This window comes from Rhinolophus sinicus, linkage group LG03 (genome assembly GCF_036562045.2).
Source record: "Rhinolophus sinicus isolate RSC01 linkage group LG03, ASM3656204v1, whole genome shotgun sequence".
Classification (NCBI taxonomy): Eukaryota; Metazoa; Chordata; class Mammalia; order Chiroptera; family Rhinolophidae; genus Rhinolophus; species Rhinolophus sinicus.
The window spans coordinates 84,202,064-84,221,233 of record NC_133753.1 but is presented as its reverse complement, the minus strand read 5'-3'; the positions used below and the strand labels follow the sequence as shown (position 1 = coordinate 84,221,233).

Sequence of the window (19,170 nt, the reverse complement as noted above, 5' to 3'; positions counted from 1 at the left end):
TTTAATATCAGCAGAAGGGTGGCTTGCATGATGCTGCCTCAATTCAGTCTCAGTGGATTGTATCAAATTGGCAGAAATTAAATCACATCAGGAACTCTGGCTGCAAAGACATTTGGGAGACACACTCTTAGCTTTTCATTCTCTGTATTATGGAAGACACGCAAGAAGTATGAAGGGACATATGAAAAGCAAACAATTCACCACAATAGCTACACAATAATATTGATTTATTGCATTTGTAATTTGTTTTATATTAACAAACATGTATATCTTGAGCATCTGTTATTTGCGAAGCACTATAGGTATTCGGAATACAGTACTAAATAAAAAAACACAAAATCCCTGTCTTCACACAGTTTATGTTCTAATGGAGAAAAAAATGCAATTAACAATAATAAAAAAAAACCTTTAAATTATACAAATACATAAAATTGAAAGTAAAAGCCATCTATAATCCTACCACTCTTCCTCCATCTTGATGTAGAAAAAAGGTAAAAATCTTATCCTTTTCTCCCTCCAATTTTACCTTCCAGAGGTAATCATCAGTAAAAGTTGTGTGTGTGTGTTTGTGTGTGAGTGTGTGTGTGTGTGTGCGCGTGTGCCCACACACTTACACAATCTTGTAAATAAATTAGACCTGGTCATTAACTCCTACAATGGTAGGCTGTATATAGGCTCAGTTCACAAAGCTAATCAGAAAAAGATAGAATCCAGGCATCTTTTTCTTTTTCCCTTGAACTCCTCGGTGTTCGATTCAACTCCTATGTCTGTCTGGGAGTCACTGATTCCTTGATTTCAATCCTCGTTCCATCCTGCCTTCTTCCTGCTCTCTCTCCATTTACCTACCTTGGGTCGTCCCAGTCAGAGAAGACTCTTTGACTCAACCAGAATCAGAATAAAGCACATACAGGACAGAGCAAACCTCTTTTTGGAGAGTACAATTTTTATATGTGCAATTTTTATTTGGTGATGCTAAAATGTCCTCAGTCGATTAATGTGAAGGTGGAAGAAGATAAAGGGAATAAAAGGGATAGAAACCTTTCTGTGTCGCTCTCCCTGCCCTCACAGTCACTTTCTCTCACACATGCAGGTAAATATTAGCTCCTTCAGTTGTAACTCCTTGATCCAGCATTAAGGATCCTCCATGTCTACATGACCATGTTTTCCACCCAACATTTCCTCACAAAAACTCTGCTCCAGTCACTCTCCAAACATGCCTTCCCCCCACTTCTACATCTCTGTCCTGACATCAGCATGAATGGAGAGAGCCTTACTGTTCACCACCTCTGTGGGCTTTCATCCCTGCTCAGGATCCAGTTTCAGTGCCTCTTCCTTGGTGATGCTGTGTTAATTCCGTTGCTCCAGAAGCCAACCTGAGACAAGGATTTGAGTGCAAATAGTTTATTTGGGAGGAGGTCCTAGCAAGCTGGTGTGAGGGAGCAGGGAGTGAGGCAGAGAAGGGAGAAGCTAACAAATGGTGTGTATCGAAGAGATTGCAGGGTGGGCAACTGCGCACTTCAAGATGAGTGGGGAAGTCAGGGAGAGGTACTCCGCACAAGGCAAGAAAGCGGACGCGTTTATCCTCCACCTCTCCCTATCATTTGCTGAAGGCTGCTCCTACTGACATGAACTTCGTTCCAGTCTGGCCTGGCCGAAGTGTGGACTGAGAGAAATGCCTCGTGGAAAGTCATAGGTGAGTCAGTAGTAGGGCATTCTCAGGGCATACAGGAACTGTGGGTACACAGGGGATATGGACCTATGCACACGCAGCATTTGGGCCTTATGCTATCCTGGCCCTTAGTCTGCATCATCCTTGCCTCATGTTATAAGCATTTGTGTGTGATCAGAAAAAAATGATAAATTGCTCCTTGTCTTAGTCTGGGTTACTCCAGAGAGCAGAGCCAGAGGCAAATGCTTCTGTGCTACAACTTCATCAAGAAGTGCAAACCTGGGAAAGCAGGAACAGTGACAGAAGAAAGCAAGGCAGGGAGGACAGAAGCACCAATATGAGGCACATTGGGAAGCTGGCCACCAGTAGGTCCTGATTGCGTCATCTCCCAGGACTGTGCCCCAGGAGGCTCTATAATCTGAGTGTGTCAGGACACTCCACCAAGAGATGGAAGGGAGAAGCAGCTATCTATAATACTAGTTCTTCTCTCCCATCATCAAAGATTCATTTGACAGGGACTCCAGTCTGCGCACATCCACTGTGCACATGGGCAGGCACTGGGAGAATCCCACGGCACCTAACGCCTCAGCATTGAGTCGCCTCAGGGCAGTAGGGGAGAGATGTGTGGTTGTGGGTGCATGAGGTTGGTCTGAATCTCATCAGAGGCCAGGGCTGGGACTAAAGGGCCTGGAGAGGAGTGAGGGCAAGAGGATCTGAGAGATTTATTTAATGTGCCTGATTCACCAACTGAAATAAGTCACTGATGAGGACATTATTCTCATGTGGACCCACATATCATGCCAAGAAAATTTTCCTAAAGAGTATGAAGCATTCCCACAGGGGCTGACAAATTAAAATTAACTTTCCACTGTGAAAATCTAGTACATCAAACTAAAATCAAAGGAAGCTGACTGGATGAAGGTACTTTTTCCATAATGCTTGATCTTGGTGAAAACAGGTCTCTGAGGAGCTGGAGAGGTACTGGAAGAATGAAATGAAGAAGGAAGATAAACTGAGTGAAGTGAATCTGAATGAGTTCAAAGTCAGGAAACCTTGTTATTATCAGTGAAATAAAGGAAAGGGTTTCACTCAAGAGACATTCTATAAAGAATTTTTAGCTGTTTTATTTTTATTTGTCAGCTTCTATGGTGCACTAAATATAAGTTTGTAAAGATTTTTAAATATATTTTTATGAATTTGCATGAAAGAGGCAGAGGAACTATCTCAAGTAAATGGGATGCTCAAAACCTTTTTAAGTGCTGTCTTGGAAGGGAGGCAACATGAAATAAAGAAACATGTTTATTTGTTGGAAGAATATCAGTAACGTGAAGAATATAGGCCTGTCTAGACATTGTTTAAAGGAGGAGAGAGGAAATGTGCATGACTTCAACTTATTTATAGTTATCAGCTCAATATTTATTTTTTAAAATCTGGATACTGTTGAATACATTATGAATAGGTATTGATGAAAAGGTTGATGACACTTTTTCTACAATCATCCAGTATTATTTCAAAAGGAATTATTTTACCTTAAAGAAAATATTTGAAGTGCTAATATTCTTTAAGAAATTCCTATTTAAATTCTGCACCCCATGAAGAAATACAATTATTGGGCTATCCCAAACATTCAGAAAATTATCTAAAAGTTTTAAAATTAATATGTAACATAAATGTGTTGTTTAATTGCATAAGAGGAGTATATAGAAGACTAAACATAATGAATATAACAATACAACCTTTGTTTTAAACAATTAATATATTTTAATTTCTGGTAAAACAGCTGTGCAAACTGCTACAAAAGCTACAGTCTACGTAATCACATCACTGGGCATATTCTTGAAGATCAAGTGCTTGGTTATAATCAGCTATGGCTTCCTCAATCACACCTATTTTACCACGAACTTCTGCTCTAAGATTATATATTAGAGCATCATTAGGCTTCAAAGACAGAGCTGTAAAGGAAAAAAATTCAAGATATGCTTTATGCTAATACCCCAAAATAGTCTCATTATTTAAAAATAAAAATTGTATAACAACTTTAATATTACTTATTTGAAAACATTTTTCTTCATATGTACCTAATTATTTAGTTAAATTTAGAGTAGTAAATCTTCCTAAGAAAATTAACTTGGGGAAACACAGTACAATATCTTCTTTGAAAAGCTAGCAAAGTCTGTATGTAGTTTCCCTAATAATTTTCTATATCTTAGCTTACCAATGCTGCAAGTTAATTACATAAATGAACCCATATTGATTACATTTAATATATGCTATATGAAAACACTAATTCTAATGTAAGTTTATCTAGACAAATAGAACTGATGGGCTCTTTTGCTACTTACAAACAAATACATCAACCACTGTAATCCTACCCAAAACATTACAAAAAAATATACCTTTACTTAGGTCTTCCTCAGCTAGTTCATATTGCTTTAACGAACAGTAGAACTGTGCTCTGTTAAAATACACTGCAGCCCAAAAGGGACAGCTTTCAACTACATTTGCAAAGTCTTCTCTTGCTTCTTCATACTTCTTTAATATTGTATTTGCAATAGCCCGATTCATGGTAGCACATTCGTTTTCCGGATTAAATTTTAAAGCCTTTGAGAAGTAGTCACTGGCCTATAAAACATGACGATAATGATCATTTGAATATATTTTAATTGGCAGCTATACAGCAATTGGAAGCACTTTTACTCTTAATATAGAATTAAGGCCAGTGGAGGTAGTGGAAGCATTTCATCCGATACAGATGATAAGGAGGTGCGTTGTCCATAGATAATGTAAAAATAATAATAATAATAATAATAATAATAATAATAATAAAACCGACCAACAGCTGGTCTGCTTTTTGTTATCATCATATATAGGCAATTCTAGACAATGCCAGTGAAAAAATATTCCTCTCTACTGAAGTGAAATGCTCCATGACCTAACTCCCACCCCACAAATCCCATGTCCCTGTACATCACTAGAAAAAGGTAAAATATAAATTTAAAAAGAAGATAAAATACAAGTTAGATAAGTAACACTTTTCATATAAAAGCAGAGCACCTCAGAGCTAAAAAGATTAATGAATTTTGAAAATAAGGTTCTAAACCATACCAAAAAAAAAGATAAAAACTCAGTTATATTATGAAAAGTTATAAGGAAGGAAGAGAGAAGACCAAAATTGCCTTGTCAAAAGATCAAAGACTCCTGATTATTCACAATGCTTCATCAAGCTGGGAGGGACCCTTCAAAGTGTTAGGGTCTTGATCAACAACAAATTGGAAATTTTTAAAAAACTGGTCCTTCACCATAAATAGCTTGAGATGCTGATTAGACACTCTACCACTCAAGGAATCTCTTCTCTAACTCCATGATAGATAAAAATTTGGCTCCTACTTTAAAACTTACCCTAAAGGAAAGGTCATTTTTCACAATAGAGCTTGCCCTCTCCAATTCCTTACCGCTCTATTTTTTCCCCAATACACTACAATCTGGCTTCTACCTACCTCACCCTATTCCATGAGTTCTGCTCTTGTTAAGGTTGAAGATGTCCTCAAGCCCAGTGGACATTTTCTAGTACTTTTCATTGATGACATTTCTGTGGCATAAACACTCTTGACCTCTCCTTCCTTCTTAAAACTCTCTTTGCCTTTGAGATAGGGTATCTCTCTGGTTTTTCTCCTACCTCTCTGATCATTTTCTATCATTATCCTTCATTGAACTATTTGTCTCTGTTTCCCAGGGATTTGTCCTCAGTTCACTTCCATTATGGGTAAAACGAAACACTGATAGCATGATGGCCATGAGCCCAGACCATGGAGCCAGATTTCCAGGTTCAAACCCTAGCTCTACCACTTACTATCTCTATGTCTTTGGGTGAGCAACTAAAGCTCTCTTTGCCTCAACTTTTCTCACCTATAAAATGGAGGTAACAAATAGAACTCTGCTTCCAGTATCATTATGAGGATTAAGTGAACTAATAGTAAAGTACTGAGTATGATATGCAAAAATCTAGTAAGTACTCAATTATTATTGACATTTTTTCCATTGTCTACAAATGAAGATACATCATAGCCTTCAGCCAATATTCCATGAACGTGGCTGTCTATGATTTTTGAAAGGCAGTTAGATAAAAATTTTGTAACCCATCTCGTCCTAAGAGGCTGCAGTTAAGTGTAGTTGAAGGATCTGTTAAGATGGCAGCAGAACTGACATCCTTCTGTGAATAGCGTAAAGAGAATTTATTCCTGAATAGAAGACTAGACTCACAATCATCAGAAATGAGGCAAGGGAATGAGTCCAAGCAGGGCCAAGACTTCCTTCAAAACACAATTTAGGATTCATTTAATTCACCAATAAATGATCAATAAAGGCAACATAAGTATGCATCACAATAGCACGACTTCAGTCAGGTAGGAGCAAATGCCTACCTCACCTAAAATAATAAAACTTAGTAAAACACAATAGTGTGCCTAACTTTGAACAATGTAACTTTCTATTATAGCTTCCAAAATATATTACTTAGAAAAGGAAAGCCTGTAATTTAATGAGGTTACTTGAAGTATAGGAGTATTAACATGAAGCATAAAGGCCAATGGATGTCCTTGATGTTTAAGCAATTGGCCTATGCTCTCATATCTCTAATAAATCAAAAAGCACATTCAATTACTTTTTTAAAGTCACCTGTAGTCATGATGCATACACGACAGCTCATCCAAATTTGGTTTAAAATTATTACATCACTAACAATAAAAGAAGCTAGAATACATACACATTTTAACCTTCTAGAGATTGTTTGATCTGTTGAGGGACCCTTTTTCCTGACACTAAATCATCTTTCCAGTATAGTCAGAAACAAAGGTGAGGGAGAGCAGTAAATACAAGAATTTTCTCCACAAAGAAGCCTATAGCATACTAAAATAGATGAATAACTAATCTCAGTGCCTGCTTGTATCTGGAGGGAGTGTACACTGTGAAGCCCAAGCATCCACTATACCAAGAAAGAGGATGGAATACATTTTAGATGAAATATTTGCCCAACTAATGTGTTCCCAATTTTAAAGAAATAGAGTCACACTAAAAAAATTAAAGAGAGAGAGAGAGAGAGAGAGAGAGAGAGAGAGAGATCAAACTACATTTTAGATCTAACCAAACAGTTTCATGAATCAGTTCCAGTCAAGATGGTGGAGTAGGTAAATGCTGAGCTTACTTTCTCCCATGACCACATCAAAATTACAACTAAACTATAAAATAACCATTAATGAAAATTGCCTGAAATCTTGCTGAACCAAAGCCCTACAACTAAGGATATACAGAAGAAGCCACCTTGAGTCTGGAAGGAGGGGCAGAGATGAAGAAAAGGTTGGTCCCACACCCACATGTGACCATTAAAATTAGGAGGGATATCTTAGCTGTGGAGGTCCACCCCAAAGGGGCAAGGGGTGGCAGTGCCACACGAGACTCCCCAGGGTTCCAGTGCCAGGGAGAGAAGTCTCTATAATTTCTGGTTGTGAAAACCAGTGAAGATTGTGGCTGAGATGGAGGGCGGCTGGAGTCCCAGGCACTCCTTAAAACGGACCACAAACAGACCTACTCACCTATGAAATCACTGGCTCTGAGCTCCAGCACTGGAGCAGCAGCTGGAGAAGCAATAGGGATGTATGGGTGTGCAGCTGGGAGGGACTGAGTTGTCTGGCTTCAGGACGAGAGCTGGAGGGGCTCCTTTCTCCCAGATGAATGGAGGAGCTGGCAGAAGCCATTGTTTCTTTGTTGAGCCCTCCTCCCTCCCAGCGTGCAGACACAGGTGGCCACCATACCTGAATCTCCATCAACCTGGATGACACCATTCATTAACCATGCCCTCGTGATTCTGAGACTCTGCCCCACCCAACTTTTGGGCAACCCAAGCCAACTCCAGTGGCTTTTTCATACAAACTGCCAGCCTTGACTCACGCTGCAGATTTTCCTAGGGTCTCTCAAAGGTTCACAGAACCCAGACAAGCAGCATTTGGCTTCAGCATGTCCTGTACCTCTGGTTTAGCAACCCTAAGCCTGGCGACAGCCAGCCTTGGTTGCGGCTTGGCCTCTCAAGGAACTTCCAAGCATGGTACAGGCGGTGGCCATCTGCAGATTTCTTTTTGGCTCTTGCTGGGTGGCCCCGGGTGGAGCATGGGCTGTGGCTGAACTTGACCTGCACTGGATCCCCTCCCAGGTGGCCCTTGGGCTATTGTGCCTAGTGGTCAACTTCAAAACAAGCTGCAACATCACTCGGATGCTTCCAAGGATGACACCCAAGGGGCAAATTGGGCAGGCACCAGAGCCCTGCTGAGGCAGATTCTGCTCTATAGGGTCAGCCTCTGTATCACAACTCCTCCACTGTATTCACAGCCAGTCCTCACAACCAATGACCTTGAGGGTCAATCTCTCCCGTTGACATGCAAACAGCAACCGAGGCTCAACTACAATAGGTTGGCACACACAACCCACACAAGGGACACACCTGGAGCACCCAGCTCAGGTGACTAGGAAGACTGTGCCACTGTACTCCACAGCACACCTACTACATAAGGCCACTCTACTAAGACCTGAAGATATACAGCTCTACCTAATACATAGAAACAAACACAGAGAGGCAGCCAAAATGGGGAGACAGAAAAACATGTCCCAAATAAAAGAACAGACCAAAGCTCCAGAAAAAGAACTAAACAATATGGATACAAGCAATTTAACAGATGCAGTGTTCCACACACTGGTTACAAAGATGCTCAGTGATCTCAGGGAGAACTTCGACAAAAATATAGGAAACATGAAAATGGAGATAGAAAGTATAAAAAAGAATCAGTCAAAATAAAAATACAATAACTGAAATGAAGAATACATTAGAGGAAATCAATAGTAGATTAGACAAAACAGAGGATCAAATCAGCGATTTAGAAGATAAGGTATCAGAAAACACCCAATCAGAACTTTAAAAAGGAAAAGAATCCAAAAAAATGAGGACAGTTTAAGGGGCCTCTGGGACAACATCAAGTGTACCAACATTTGCATTATAGGGGTACCAGAAGAAGAGACAGAGCAAGGAATTGAAAACCTATTTGAAGAAATAATGACAGAAAACTTCCCATGAAAGTTCAGAGAAACACAGAACTTGTGGTAGAAACCCTCCCAAAGTAGGTTAGGCTAGAGAGGACATATTGTAAAGTCGTTTGCTGCAGCATGAGGGAATCCCAACTAGGAAATTTATCATGGCCCATCCCCTTGTTTCCCACAAGAATCTCTGCTATTCGACCAGGAAAATAATTCATCACATTCAAATACGAGTAATGAGAAATGCAATTTGCCTGACTTCATTGCAAAAATAAGGATGAAAAATAACAACTTAATTTTTGGAAAGATGAAAACTCATTAAAAAAAAGTATTGGTACAATCTAGATAAAAATTATAATATAACATTTCAAATGAACTAGAAAAAATTGTTAAAGAAGCAACTTCATTTAAGAAAAAAAATAAATCAGAAATAAAGAATCTCAGAAAAGAGATAGCCAGGAAGATAAGACATGGAAATGGGATGGAACTAGAATAAATTTTTTTTAAAAATCTGAATTATAAGGTCCAGGAGAGGGTAACATACATTTCAGAACACAGTAAAGATTTAAAAGAGAGGTGTGAAGAAGGCAATGAAAATGAAAAAGAAATTAAGAGGTAAAGAAATTAGAAAAAATAATTGATATATAGAAGTCAAAGGACATCAAATATATAAATGGGTATTCCCAATGAAAAGAATCAAAACAATGAAATAGAAAAAATTCTCACTGAATTTAACAAAACTTTTATGAAAACTTCATATTGAAAATACACACTATGTACTTGATAACTTTGACTCTAATGGTCAACTCTAAGACGTACCTTAGTAAAATGTTTTACTTAAAGAAAATTCTTTGGTTATCCTAACAAAAAGAAGTCACAAATAAAAGGCTGAAAATCAGGTTCACATAAGGCTTCTTGACATCAACATATGTACAACACCAGAAAACAGTGTAATAATACAAAACACACAAGGAAAGAAAAAGTGAGTCAAGGATTTTAAACCCAAACATGCCTCCTTAAGATATAAAGGCAATAGGCAAGCAGCTATGAACATGAAAACTTTCAAGGAATATTGTTCTCAGGATCTCTTTCTCAGGACTCTAATAAAGGACTAATTTCAGACAACCAAGAAATGATTGGTTGGGAGGGAAAGCATGGCAAAAAGCCTGGTGATGAGAATTGAATATATTTAACTGGAGAACTAAGACTAAAATTTGAAATAAGAGTGACAAAATAGTACACAAATATTAAATCTTCCGGCAGTGTGGGAACCATGAAACTCACAACAAAATGGAAGAACAGAGACAAGCCTTGGAAAGTAAACCAACACAATAAGCTCAAGCATATTTAAGAATACAATTATAAACACTTTTAAAAAGAGAATGTTAACTAAAATCAAACAACAGATGAGAAGGAAGAGTAAGACAAGAGGAGATTAAAGGGTAATTTTATTATTGTTCATAGTAGAGAAACTAAAGAAATAAGGAACTAAGGGTATAAAGGTATTCTTATAAAGGTAATCATTAGAGCAAAACTATAAACCTTCCTAAATATCATAAAAACTGAAAAAAATTAAACAGACCACAGAACAAAATACTTTTAAAATATATGAAAAGAAAAAACATGACATAGAACAACAGAACTAAGACCAACTGTATTGATCATGCCAAAATGTAAATGAGCTTAACCCACTTATTAAACAATGAAAATTTTCAAATTTGTTTCTAAAGCAAAATTCAACTCTATACCATATAAAAAGAGACACATCTAAAACAAAGGATTCTAATGTTGAAAATCAAAGGAAGAGCAAGAGAATACCAGGTAAAAGCAAATCACATGAAATCAGCAGTCACAATCTTCATATCAGATAAAATAGAATTTATTCCAAAGAGCTTTAAACATTTGCAATGTTGAAGGTTACAATTTATAATGTATATGTAATATATACAAATATCTATACATGAACTAATACAATAGCAATTTTCAAAGAGCAGATATTATAAGAAATATAAAAAAAAACTATACAGGACCACACCAATGACAGGATACTTAAATGGACCTTTCTCAGTCCCAGATAAACCAAACGAAAAAAGAAATGGATACTGACTAATTAAAAATATAATTAATAAGGTAGATCTTATACATATACTTTAACTCTACATTCTGATAGTAGAAACTCTTCTTTGAAAGGCCAAGATATAGAAACAACCAAAATGTCCTTCGATAGATGAATGAATAAAGAAGTTGTGGTATATATACATAACGGAATACTATTCGGTTGTAAGAAAAGATGAAATAGGACCATTTGTGATAACATGGATGGATCTTGAGATTATAATGCTAACCGAAATAAGTCAGACAGAAAAAGCAGAGAACGATGTGATTTCACTGATATGTGGTATATAAACCAAAAACAAAAAAAGTACAAGACAAACAAATGAGAAACAAAAACTCATAGACACAGACAATAGTTTAGTGGTTACCAGAAGGTAAGGGGAGTGGGACGGTAGTAGATAGGGTAAAGGGGATCAAATACATGGTAATGGAAGGAGAACTGACTCTGGGTGGGGAACACACAATGGGATTTATAGATGATGTAATACAGAATTATTCACCTGAAATCTATGTAACCTTACTAACAATTGTAACCCCAATAAACTTTAATTAAAAAAAAAAAAAGAAAGAAAGAAAAAAGAAAAGAAAAGGCCCCTGGTATATTTTTAAAAGGTGCCACATATTAGACCATATTAAAACTTAATAAATACCAACATTAGAAAATATAGAAGCCCTTCCACCTGGACAGTTTAAATGCCCTACTAATTTATTCTTGAGTCTAAGAGGAAATAAAATTACAAGTGCAAAATTTGGGGAAAACAAAAATTAAAACATCAGAAACCAAAATATGTGGGATACTGCTAAAAGCAGTACTTGGGGAAAAGGCATAGCCTTAATGATTTATCACAATAGAAATGAAAGGATGACAATAAATAAATTAAGCTTTTAACTCAAAACACAAAGAATAAGATAAACTGAAGGAAAATGGGAAAGTGAATACAGATGTTTAAAAATTAGAGTTTGAATCATGTAAATGCATTACAGTTCAAATAAAATAAATTTAAAATATGTGTCATCTAATAATCCAAACACTTTTATTTCATGAATTGAGGTCCAAAAAGATTAAGATATCACAAAATCACAACAAACATCCAGATCTCCTTACTCCAAGTAAGTAAGAGACTGAAATCTAGCAAAGGTAAAAATTGAGTTAAATATCAGGTTGGTGCAAAAGTAATTGCGGTTTAAAAGGTTAAAAATCATTTTCAAAACCGCAATGACTTTTGCACCAACCTAATAACAGCTTGAAAGAGAGTCTTAAAGAAGTCTAAGATTTCTCAAAGTGGGAGCAAGGAGCAGAGGATTCCAGGCTGAAAGCTGGCAAGGCATTTGCTGTTACTTAGGTAAGTCCAAAACAATGTTTACTGGACAAGTGTTGAATAGTTGGTAATGAGAAAAACACATCTATAGAGGTTAAACATTCAATAAATAATTATAAGTATTCTTATGAAAGAGAACATTTTTTTAAAGAAGAGATAATGAATGATTAGCCTGGAATATAAGGATTGTATTTTGAAACTATATATATAGCAAAGAAAACGCTTAGTGTCAAAAAGAAAATGTTAAGGAAAACTCACATTACCTGGGAATACTGCCTGTGGCGAAAGTACACATTTCCTGCATTATAGTAAGCTAGTGAGTATGTGGGGTTTAAGGAAATGGCTGCTTGATAGTCTTTCATTGCATTCTGTTGCTGACCCATAAATTCATAAGTCACACCACGATTCGTTAAGAATTCTGCTGTAGTATTGATCTGCAATGTAGTAGTAAGAGTATTTAGCATCTGGGAATAGTATTTAACTCCAATTTCATGTCTGCAGAAATGAACATTATGAAATCTGCTTGTGGAAAACTAGTAATTTTATAGTTCAGGTGAAACTCCATTAGAGAAAATATTTTGAGAAAGCACTCAGTATGAAGTTGGCTCAATGTGAACACTTTGTTGATTTGGTAGTAATAAAACTAACAATCTTGGTGCTTTACTCAGTTTCTTTCCAAAGAACAGAAAAGGGGAAAGCCTTTTCTGTTTAGCTCTGTTAAAGCTGCAGAAGAAATTAAACAGTTAATATGTTTATTTGTAGGAAGCAGTAGCAATTATCTTTCAGGTCTTTCCTTTTTTTCCCCTCGTCTCAAAACTTACAACATCTACCCAAGCCTACAGAAACAGAATCTAAAATCTAGAAGGAAAAAAAAAAGGAAAATTTTCTGTCATTGTATACAAAACCTGAGATTTTTATTTGCCATTTAACTACAGAAAGATTTGGGGATTTACACTGTTCTTTCTTTAGTTCCTTCAAACCCAGAACATTATTTTTTTGTACTCATTTTTTATTACAAAATAATATTGATGTCCCATGAAACTATAACTTGCATTTACTGACAGGAATCAACATTTATAAGAAACTTGTTTTTTGAATTTTAAATGCATTTATAAAATTGGCAAGTCAAATAACTTTTTGCTCTATGAATATCCTGGAACAACAACAACAACAAAAACAAACACTATTTTCTCTACAAGACTTTCTCTCAAAGTTGATCTTTAAAAAGGTAACAGAGAACTTTTTACTTTCATCCTATTCATTGATGGTGTTAATTTCTGTAAATGGTAATATAACTTAAGTGGATTTTTACCTTTATGGCAGTATTAATATCCTGAATTGCAGCAAAATTATCACCCATCTGAAGACAGACCATAGCTCTTCCTTCATAGGCTAGGTAGCTCTTTGGATCAACTTCTATGGCAATAGTAAAGTGGTTCCAAGCTTTCTGGAATTTTCCTTGGGCCTGAAATAATTTTCCATTTACATGAAGGAGGAAATTATCCATAATGTGACCAATGTTTATGATTCTAACTTAATCAAATAAAACCTTTAGTAAGGGTATATTTATATTGTGCTAAATCTAAGATATTTTAAACAAGGAAGTAGGCTGTACTCTGAGTGCATTCAATTAACTAATTACCTCTGAGTATTTATTTTGAAATTTTAGTTAATTAAAATAAATCTGATTGTCAGAGTCATCTTTTATACCAATCTTGGACAACATGAAATCACGGCCACCATGTGAAACACCAATGCTTTGGGCAATCACCACAAAATTTACATTGAGCTCTGCACACACAGTCAGGGACTGCATTTAGATGCTTGGCATTGAATCTCCAGTTATACATAATATACATAATGAAATAAATATGTTTTGAATAAATAAATGCATAAACTACTGGTGTTAAACTTGCTTTGATAAATTGTACCAGCCTCTGGAATTTTTGGATCGCTATATATATTCTGTGGAAAATGCATGCAAATCTACCAAACATCTATCTGTACCAACCTTACCACCACCTGGAAAACAAGAAAAAGGGTCTGGAGAGGGGCACTGTTCATAGAACAATGTCAGAGTATTTCCTAGAGACCAACTGGCAACTAAATACCTCATCACAGAAAGGCAGTGAGTTGATAAATTCAGGACAGTCCAGGACCTGTCCTTTATTCTCCATGGGCTCGAAAACCCAACTTGCCAACATCTCAGCCACTGACTCACGTAAACCAAGCTGAGCCCAGGGACACTTGCACAAAACTAACAATATAACTAATGCGACGACTAGACACTGTTCTTTAACCAGCAAATCTTCTCCCTCTCGGCAAATTATGTAGAATTCAACATCATCATGACAAGTTTGTTTGATAAACAAGGAATCAGGCAAATTCAGATTAGGTTATTAGAATGTGAAACTGCAAACAACCCGACAGTGGGATTATAGCTATCTCTGTTCCTGACGTCGTCTGCTTTGCTTGCGTCTATATCTCTCATATTAGGCATGTAGGGTAATCTGTAAGCATTTGTTGAACAAGGGGTCACTCTTTCCCCTGAACAGGATTTGAATGGGCCTCTCTTAACTCATTTTTCAGTCCTTCCTTTCCTGATTCAATCCTTCATTATACTGATGTGTTTTCTACTTCTGTTTCAGGTAGATATGTACCCAGTGAGATCTTCATAAGACACAAATCTGATGTCACTGCTCTGGTTAGTGATGTTCACATTTTTAACTGGCTCGCAAAGCCTTCACCTCCAGTCATTGTTCAGTTCTCCAGTCTCATCTCGCATCCAGTCTCATCTCCCTTGGTCCATAACATTCTGTCCACTGGGCTCTCTGTCTCTTTCTCGGTCTGGAACACTGTATCCTACCCCCGAGCTCCTACCCCTGACTAATCACTAGTCTTTCACACCTCAGTTTAAGTGTTCATTTCTCAAAATCCCTCCCTTACCCATCAAAGCTAGGCCCCTTGTTATAAACTGTCCCAGACCCTATCCTTGATCTTTGTTGCTTTTATGCATATAATTAAATAATTATTCATACGATTGCTTGATACTCATCTCTCTACTAGGTAGTAAACTCTACAAGAATCAAGTATAATTTGTTCACTGCTGTATCCCTAGGCTTAGATCAGTCCCGGTCCTATATTATAGGTGCTTAGTACATGCCTGCTGAATACAGTAAAGGATAACGCATTTCATTGGAGAGCAGTCAGCTCTAGCTGCTTTGGGAGTCATCCTCTCTCTTAAATTGACTTTGCAAATTTCTACTGTGATCCAACAATGGCTAATTTTATGTTTAACTCTCAGAAGGCAATCGCATTTCCCGTATTAATAAGTTCTTGGGCATAGCACCTCACTCCCTATAACCACCAATCCCAACAATCACCTCCAATATGATTCGTCTTGTATCAACCAGATCCACTTGTTTTTCAATGAAAACAAAAAAAACAAAAACTTTAATGGTAGATTATTAACAGGAATTTCTGCAATTTACAGTCATTTGAACATACTTTTTGCCCATCATTCACATTTTTTAATACTAAAAGGGATAAAAAGAGGATTTAAGATGACTCAGTTCCTTTTCATGGAGTAGCACTTTTAGCACTTTATTCCAAGAATGTCACTACATCTTTTATTAGTGCAAATAGCTTGGTGAATGCATGGGTCAGGTCCACGTGTCCCTGAAAGCTCTCAGAGACCTGCTTGGAAAACACAGAGTGGAACACTTCCATCTTACTGGAAGGACAAATGCCTGGTGTCTTACCTTCCCTGTATGTTCTAATCCACTGACATTTGGAAGATGACCTGAATTCAGAAGTTCCCATCCAGTGGTTGTCTGACCCACTGTATGGCTGGAGTCCATTTTAGAACTTTCATACATTTTCTATTCCCTTATAGCTTTCACTAATTCAATAGGACAAAACATATGCAACCCAGGTATGAGCTGATAAAACATGTTAGGCCAGGTTCTTATATGTGAAACTCATCAAGAAAATTTTGAAAGGTGTCTATAGATGTGGGGGTGAGGTAAAAGGGGGTGCAGGCATTAAAGACACTCAAGTTCAAAAGATCCTCATGTCCCTAGGGACACCAAGTCCCTGGGTGCATTTCACAGTCAAACTCCCTGAAACTTGTTAATTCAACAAATGTCATTTTGGGTAAGGGCGCAAGGAAACGTAAAATGTTCCTAGCCAAAGAAATAGCATGTGTCCCCATAGGCAGTAAAGGGCCAAATATATTCTTTGTCTTGTCCAAAGGCGCTTTCATGGCCCAAGATGTTTTTATATAATATTACCTGCAAATTATAGCCTAAACTAATTCTGGCTTTTGTGTATGTTGGATTAAAATGCAGCGCTCTCAGAAAGTCCTTCTGTGCTTGTTTGGTGGCTTCATCATGACCGTATTCCATGTAAGAATTGCCCCGTCCAATGTAAGCATCCAGAAAACATGGATCAATATTAAGAGCCCAGGTGAAGAAATGGACAGCTTCTTCAAACTCTTTATTTCTGAAAATAAGTAAAAATATTGGTACTTTGTGATGCATTATCTAAGTGTTTTCTTGTTTATAACATTTTCATAAAGATTTGCATTGACCCTTATAGAAAAAATCTTTCATTTTTATTGTCCATCATCAGAAGAAAGTACAGAAGTCCATATGACCTAAGGAAATCTGAAGGGTTCTTTGAAGATTGTGGTAGAAGAAAAAATATATATATATATTTTACAGGGAAAGGAACCAATATTTTATCACATGAAAGTCCTTACTTTGAATCTTCTATAAGGGCTGATCCTTCCTTTTTGAACAGGAGAGAAGAGAAAAAGAAGAAAAATGTATTTTGTTTATTAACTTGTGAAAATCTGTGACTAAATGATAGCTCTGTCTTCCCTAATTATTCTCTTGTGGTGGAGTAAGGGCTGGTGAAGGAATCAAGTATTTGTCCATAAAGGAGTCACTATTTCATCTCATCACATACCTAACAATTCTATATAATCTAAACTAACACGGAGAAAGCTATTTTTCTATAACTATCAGCACTAACATTTAACAAGCATCTAGTCCATTCTAAGTAAATAATCATTACACTTTAACACTGGAAAGGGACCTTGAAAGCCACCTAGTGAGCTCTTTAAAGCAGATGATGACTAAAAATCAAGTCGAGGGGAGGGGACAATGTCAAAACCTGAGACTCCCCAGCTCCCTGCATCAATGGGGGAAAAAATGAAGCAGATACCGCCATAGAAAGAGCAATTTCACTTTTCTGAAGATGTGTATATTACACAGTGTCCTATAGATTCAAGTTCTTGATAAATAATCTCATGGCCATTAGACAATGGGAAAATATGGCAGAATATCTATGTTATATCAGGATACATGTTCATCAACACACAAAGTGCTAAGCATCAGTTACCACAAATGTAAGAGTATATTAAATTAGTTTTTCTAAAATAAAATGTGCTTGTATAAAATAATGTGATCACTGACGAAAGGTGAATGATTCTCATTAGCGTGTCCACTGACTATGGATCAAGTGAGGAGCTTGCAGGCTAGGCCGGAGACACAAAGGCCAACTGCATTTTCTAAATTAATCACATACGTGACTAGATGTGCCCTACTGAGTTGTACAAATAAATCATAAATACCTCCAAAAACTAAAGAATGTGGCCTGCAGAGTCAAAGATTCAAAAATATTTTATGCAAATATAAGGATAGTAAAATAAATGTGCTGAAATAAAAAGTGGATAGGATGGATATGTAACTGAGTAATCAGGCTCTCCCCCTGTGACATTTTTTTTTTCCTCATCTGAAGGTGACCTTTTCAAAGGGATCTAAAAATTAACTCTACCATAACACTCTTAGTGACCAAATTGGGCAACAAGTAGGATATTCAACCTAAGGAATGTTGTCTCCTAGCAACCAGGAGAGTGAGAACTAGAGATATACAAAGGCATACTTGAAAAGTCTGCAACCCCATGAGTTCAAAGATCAAAGCCCTAAAATTTAAAGATCTATTCCTTTATTTAAAAATTTCCAAATGGGAAAATTTTTACTTTCCCCACTGTAAGACACCAATAATGAATCTCAGTACTTAGAAACCATGCTGCTGTGACTTAAGTATGTTATCGCCTACCTTGGAAAGCAAAAATATTTTTCCAGAACTAAATAAAACCAATCACTAAACATTTTTTACTATTAAATTTAGTGAGACTGAAAACCCAAAACACATGGGACTGAGTAATCAGGACTTTACTGTTGATTTAAATTCTACTTTATTAAAGGACAATAGAGATTCTAGTCGGCTGATGAAAGTTGGTTATTTGGAATTGCAAAGCAGCATCAGCTTAAGAAGGCTCCGCCATACAGTATATCCAGTGATTACATTTCATGAAAGAGACGGGGAACTGACACAGAGAGAAATGTACTGATTCTAATAGTTGCTAAACATAGGAATGAGGGTGAGAGAAATTTTGCAGCCTGTTTTTAATTTTAAGGGAATGCAATGACCTCAGACATTTTTGGCCTGCACTCACCCACCAAAACAAACACATCAGTCATCATTATTCCATCTCTTTTTAAGAATGACAATTACTTAAAGGAATGGATTATACAAAGGTTGCTGGACTAAAACAGAAAATGCTATGACTGTGTTTTGCTGTCTATATAACATTAAAGGTCCCAGTCTGGGCTTTTAAACTCAAAGACACCTTCACAAGTTCCAGTTATTATATTACTATGTTCATGAAATAAAAAATCTAACTCTCATAGGAAAATGTAGCTGAACTATCCATGTACTAGAAGGGAGAAAAAGAATGTTGATCTCCTAAATAATTCAAACTATGTCTATCCTCTGAGTGGGTTATTTATACAGTCTAGTCTATATGATTTATGAACTATCCTAATTTCCCCCGCCCATTAATTGCTGTTGTTTCTCTTGAAAAATAATGCTGTAAAATATTACTTAACCAAATACATTGTGCCCCACATTAAAATCTTC

At 36.7% G+C, this 19,170-nt stretch overlaps 1 protein-coding gene across 1 annotated transcript in view; it reads right to left on the bottom strand.

The window, feature by feature from the left end:
- Positions 1–3,348: 3,348 nt before the first annotated feature.
- LOC109438469 (tetratricopeptide repeat protein 6) overlaps positions 3,349–19,170 on the bottom strand; it is a 31,970-nt gene continuing 16,148 nt past the window's right edge. The window contains exons 9-13 of the mRNA XM_019718379.2: positions 16,473–16,683; positions 13,493–13,645; positions 12,444–12,614; positions 4,066–4,291; positions 3,349–3,621 (exon numbers count right to left, since the gene is read on the bottom strand). Of these exons, the coding sequence (XP_019573938.2) occupies positions 3,491–3,621; positions 4,066–4,291; positions 12,444–12,614; positions 13,493–13,645; positions 16,473–16,683 (892 nt within the window). The 3' untranslated portion in view covers positions 3,349–3,490. The remainder of the gene's footprint in view (positions 3,622–4,065; positions 4,292–12,443; positions 12,615–13,492; positions 13,646–16,472; positions 16,684–19,170) is intronic.